Below are 6232 nucleotides of genomic sequence, written 5' to 3' on the forward strand. Positions count from 1 at the left end.
ACTGTTGTGTAAAATTCACAGTGCTAGCTTGTCAGTTAGTGAAAAAACTGTTGTGTAAAATTCACAGTGCTAGCTTGTCAGTTAGTGAAAAAACTGTTGTGTGAAATTGTTATGCCAAAATATAGAGTAGAAAACTCATGTTAACATGACTGAAATACATATGAAAATGCCAATACTCCACATGCACACTCACTTCCCTCTGACTGACATACCAGTTTTGTTAAATACAAATTTATAAATTTGATGTATTGCATTGTTGCCCATCAGTTGTTATACAATATATTCATCACTGTTTACATATTATATACTGGTTCTTCCATTGAAGTTAATTATAGTATTATGCATTGCTTTGTTATCTAACCCATGACATATTGGGAAGTGCGAGTTTAATCCATTTCTAAGACAATAACAATGAATGGTATAATTTAAAATATTTGACAGAGCTACTTACTGTAATAATACATAATCTAATGCCCTTAATTCCCTGTATATTTATGTTTGGTTTCACCAGTATGTCTGAATATATTGAGCTGTTGCAACCTAGTTTGCAACTATAAACTTATTAAAAAAAATAGTGTGTTCAAATAAAATTGACAGTTATATTTTCCAGGATCTACTGTCTATATCTTCCTGACCTCCTACTTTGTAGATCTTTGACCTTTGTGTCCAGAACTTGTTTTAAACTGTTTCATTATCTTTTACATAAGTTATAATTCCAATCGGTATTTTTACACAGTTCATGGTATAACCATGTGCCATTTACTAAGAGCTTTAGGTTATAATTCCAATCGGTATTTTCACACAGTTCATGGTATAACCATGTGCCATTTACTAAGAGCTTTAGCCCATTAGGCGTAATTACTGTTAAGTGTAACATTAAATTGGAACTCTAGAAATTAACTTTAGCACAATCTTATTGTAACTGATAAAAATAAAAGTATTTTCTGTCATATGGCAGATTTTTAGTTTATTGCCTTGTTAGCACAGTTGAACAGTAGAATTGAAAGAATTATCAACATTATCTTTTTGTTTTATCAACTATTCCTTTAATGATATCTAAGGCTTTAAATTGGTCTTGCATGAAAGATGGAGAGCTTAATAAATATTCTTAACTCTTCAAGATGAAGATTGTGAAACTCCACTTGGTTCACAAGTTTAGAGGAATTTAATATGTTGGAGGAGTTCATTTGTTGATAATTAACAGTACAGCAGTCAAAACTTCTGAATGTTTGTATTAATATTACTAATCTTTCTCTTTTCAGGTTTCTACTGATATAGAAGGTAAAAATGCATGGAAGGAGTGTTTTAAAGTAAGTGGAGTGAAGCTGCCCACAGGTTATTATTTTGGAGCATCAGCAGCAACTGGTGAGCTGTCAGGTAAGAACCAATCGTTTTGTGAAGAAACAAAGGAAAATACACATCAAGTATGAAAGGAACCTGAGTAGTTACCATATGCATTAATTATAAATAAGAACAAGGTTAGATTCATTATAAAAACCTTTCACAACCAGCCGCATTTCTAGTGGTCATTACTTGCAACTTACTTAAAGGTTAAGAGAAAATAATTGAATTACACTGACACAAGGTGCCTCTCATTATTAGGTAGCTTGTAGTAGGATTTGTTTATTAAACAGTTCATATTGAATTACACTGACACAAGGGACCTCTCATTATCACGTAGCTTGTAGTAGAATTTGTTTATTAAACAGTTCATATTGAATTACACTGACACAAAGTGTCTCTCATTATCAGGTAGCTTGTAGTAGAATTTGTTTATTAAACAGTTCATATTGAATTACACTGACACAAGGGACCTCTCATTATCAGGTAGCTAGTAGTAGAATTTGTTTATTAAACAGTTCATATTGAATTACACTGACACAAGGTGCCTCTCATTATCAGGTAGCTTGTAGTAGAATTTGTTTATTAAACAGTTCATATTGAATTACACTGACACAAGGCACCTCTCATTATCAGGTAGCTTGTAGTAGAATTTTTTTATTAAACAGTTCATATTGAATTACACTGATACAAGGCATCTCTCATTATCAGGTAGCTTGTAGAAGAATTTGTTTATTAAACAGTTCATCTTTCTGCTACTTTTTGCTGTGTTCGTGCTTATGTAAAAAAAACAATCATTGAGTAGATAGTTTACCAACAGTTGACAGTTGTTTTCATTCTCTCACTCTTTTAGGAAGTTTATAAAAATGTTTTGCAGCTAGAGAAGATTTAGAAACCATAACATCCAGTTTTTAGTTTAAAATCTAAAACTCTTAGGAAACAAGGTAGGACCAACCTTTTAAATTTTAAATTAAGATGGCCTACTTCAGAAAAATATATCCCATCCAGTATTTAATTGTGAGTATTCTCTAATAATCAGTTTCTTCAACACTTTGGTTGTATACGCTTCAGTTAAATCATGGTGTGAATACTTTCTTGGATTTTAGAATAAATTTCTGTACCTGATGAATATTTCTTACTTTCCAGATAACCATGATATTATATCTATGAAATTGTATGAGCTAGAAATTGCCAGTGAGGTAAGATACTGCCCTGTAACTGTAAGATTTAACATTTCATGTGTCTGTTTTGGATTCAAACTAGTTTTCCTCAAAATCAAAACAGTTTAAGCCATTAGGTTACAGCTCAAATGAAGAACTACTTATTAGCAGCAACTTTTATTAATGATGATATCATTATTTGCATCATATGTTTGAGACCCACATGGCCACACTATTTTGTTCTTGTGGTTTGTGTCCCTTTATGCAAATATGGCTAGGAGATGTATTCATTTCTTTTGATGACTGACAAGTAGTTCAGTGGGATCTTATTGTCATTTACACTTTACCCAATCAACTAATAGGATATAAAGTGTAAAGAAACTACTTACATTGCTAATAACAGTATGAACCATCCAGTCCTAATAATGATACTGTTATATGAACCAACTGCTTTTAATAATTTCAGTTCTTTTGTTAGTTTTGTTCTGTATCTATCCAAGATATTCTAAAATAAATCTACTTTACAATTAGTTCGTGAACACTTTATTTCTGCCGTGAAGATATAAAAAGGGAAGTTTTTTATTGCTTAAACTCGTGTTTGTTTGTTTTTTGCAGACTTGAAACAAAAAATATTTTTGTTCAACACATTTTGATTTTAGTTTGTGAAATAAGTTACATAAAATAAATCTACTCTATTTAGTACATTCTGATTTTAGTTTATATTAAAATGTCTACAATATTGTGTTGATGTTTGAATTGACCTGGGGTATTTTTTTTTGTGTACTTGACCCCATTCTAGTAAGCATAAGAAATGTACTAGCCCAACTATTTTCACTTTGTATTTAAGAATAATTATTCTGATTCCAGTGAAGAGTTATTGCATGAATTAGCAGATGTTATAAATACAAAACTAAATAATTATATTTTAATTTATATTTCAGTAATTGAGTCGCACATATGTGTTTGTACGTCAGCTAGCTTCTGTTGTTTTAGCCAGTTGTTAATAAACAAGTTGCCAATCTTACAGAAACTTCTGGCAGTAAATACTTAATGATTTGAAAGAAAAAATTACAATTAGTGTTTAGAAAATTTTAATAAGTAAATATATAATTATTTTTACACACATTTAGTGCAAGGAGAACTACATTAGCCACTTCTAATACCTTTAGAATTCATAATAGCCCAAACTCAAAACTTGATAGTCCCAGATATTGGGCTAGCACATTTTTTAACCCCTGTTTATAGAAGAAAAAAAAAATTCAAAAGTGGAAGTATGGTAGCACGTACACACTTAGTTTTTAATAATGAATGTATATATATATATACACATCATTAAAAACTAAATGCCTAAATGTTACCATATATTCAACATTAAAAGTTACCATAGTAAAATGTTTAATAATGAAGTATATGATAACATTTAAAATGTTTTTAATAATGTATAGGAAAACATTTACATTTAATTTTTAATAATGAATATATGGTAACTTTAACATGTAGTTTTTAATAATGATTGACCTTGTATTGGAGAAGTAATGTTGAATAACATTCTGAAGTTATAAAGAGTATTTTAACAATATGTGGCAAGCTTTTAGCAAGTATGGCAAGTCTGTTGTACACAAAAAATCAGACACGTTAATGAAATTTGTGTGCTAAAGATATATCTGTGAAATGACAAATTCAGTCTGACTCGGACTTCAGTAAGTCAGAATACAAGATAATGTTGATATGAAGAATAAAAAATACCTTTGTCCATTGTACAGTTTGCAGAACCTCTACAACCTCTTAAAGGCATATTTTAAGTTTCTTTTCTGTATCCCTTTATATTATATATGGTATTTTCTGTACTCTAATGTGAACTGTTACAAATTCAGCCAGCAATTGTAGAGTAACTTGAAAAGCTAAGTCTGACATCAAATTCATAATACCATGTTGAATGGCATTCTGTACAAGGTTGGTACATTCACATTTTGATTCACACCCATGCACATAGGGATAACACATTTATTTTTAAGTAATGAAGTGTATGGTAACATTAACACTTAGTGTAATTACTTGTGTAATGTTTAATAACGAACTATATGGTACAAGGTTGGTACATTCACATTTTGATTCACACCCATGCACATGGGGATATGTTAACACATTTATTTTTAAGTAATGAAGTGTATGATAACATTAACACTGTTAGTGTAATTACTTGTGTAATTTTTAATAACGAACTATATGGTAACATTTACACGTGTAGTTTTTAATGGTGTGGTATTTTCTTTCTTGTGCTAGTAATGAGGTAAGTCACAAGGTAAGTTATTATTATTATATGTTGTTTTTAGTACTCAATATTTACACATACACACACACTGAGTGTCCGGTAAGTATTTTTAGTTTTTAATAAGTTCGTTTAAACAACTTGGCTTGTGTAAAATCTGAAAATTGGTAGTTACAGTGGACGTAATGGGTGGTTGGGATGTATACTAGTTAGTTTAAATAACTTGGTTGGGCTTTTATAACTCTATACTTGTGTAATTTATTAATGTAGTATTAAGTTATTGCTTTACTCATATAATGGGGGCTGGAATGCCAACCTCATGAGGTAAGTTTATCTTACTTGCCTCCAAGTAGTAGTAGTAGTACCTTATTTCGTTTTTCTCTTTTATATATTTATTTATCTTTTTCTTTCTTCTTTTATATTCTTACTTTGGAGGGCAGTCACCTTCCCACAACTGTCTGCAGGCAGTGAAGAATGTTATAGATGTGGGACGTTGTGCATCTACATCTCGCTCTCCTAACTTGTATTTCTATTGATAATTTCTTCATGTGAAACTGGCGAATGGAAATTAAGACAGGTGGTGGATTGCATCCTACTTATGCAGCCAAAAACCAAGGGAACATTTTATATCCCATATTATAACCTGTACCCTAGGGGTCCTTTTGATTTGTGCAGTGTCTTTAATTTTGTTTGGGCTTGTTTTTGTTCATCTATTTGGTATTATAAGGTAGTTTAGTTTGTCATTTCATTGTTGTTTTCTTAACATCAATTCATGGAAATTTAATGGTTTCTTTCAAACTAATTTTAGTTGAAAGATGAAGAGGATAGATCCAACATTGAGCCTTCTGCTTCTTTCTTTGCATCCCCAAGAGGTGAGAAACTCAGTCTTGTTGAACCAAATAGTTAAATATTTAAAGATTTTTATGCATTTGATTGAATTGAAAAAGAACTATTTACCTCTGATATCTGCCTATTAGCAACCACATTTTCTAAACATTAATCACACATATTTTAAGACAGTTTGAACCAAGTTTAAAGTTATTTTATCTCCATTTGGAATTACTTATCTTAACATAAGGTAGTATTACAAAATCAGCCACTTGAAGTAGAGCAAAGGTACACTACATAATTGATGTACACTTTCCATTTTGGAAGGACTTATTTGTGTACATCTGTAAGTACACTTTTTTTAAGACCTTATCAATATGATACTATAAAAGACCTTATCAATAAAAGATACTATACAAAACCTTATCAATATGATACTATAAAAGACCTTATCAATAAAAGATACTATACAAAACCTTATCAATAGAAGATACTATAAAAGACCTTATCAATAAAAGATACTATACAAAACCTTATCAATAGAAGATACTATAGAAGACCTTATCAATAAAAGATACTATAGAAGACCTTATCAATAAAAGATACTATAGAAGACCTTATCAATAAAAGATAC

The 6232-nt window shown here is 30.3% G+C and overlaps 1 protein-coding gene across 1 annotated transcript in view; it reads left to right on the plus strand.

The window, feature by feature from the left end:
* The window catches only part of LOC106464980 (vesicular integral-membrane protein VIP36-like), a 52310-nt gene that overhangs the window by 44320 nt on the left and 1758 nt on the right, over window positions 1-6232 (plus strand). Inside the window, 3 exon segments of the mRNA XM_013925159.2 lie at window positions 1263-1377; window positions 2488-2540; window positions 5579-5642. Coding sequence (XP_013780613.1) covers window positions 1263-1377; window positions 2488-2540; window positions 5579-5642 — 232 coding nt within the window.

This window comes from Limulus polyphemus, unplaced genomic scaffold, assembly GCF_000517525.1.
Source record: "Limulus polyphemus unplaced genomic scaffold, Limulus_polyphemus-2.1.2 Scaffold1800, whole genome shotgun sequence".
In the NCBI taxonomy this organism is placed as follows: domain Eukaryota; kingdom Metazoa; phylum Arthropoda; class Merostomata; order Xiphosura; family Limulidae; genus Limulus; species Limulus polyphemus.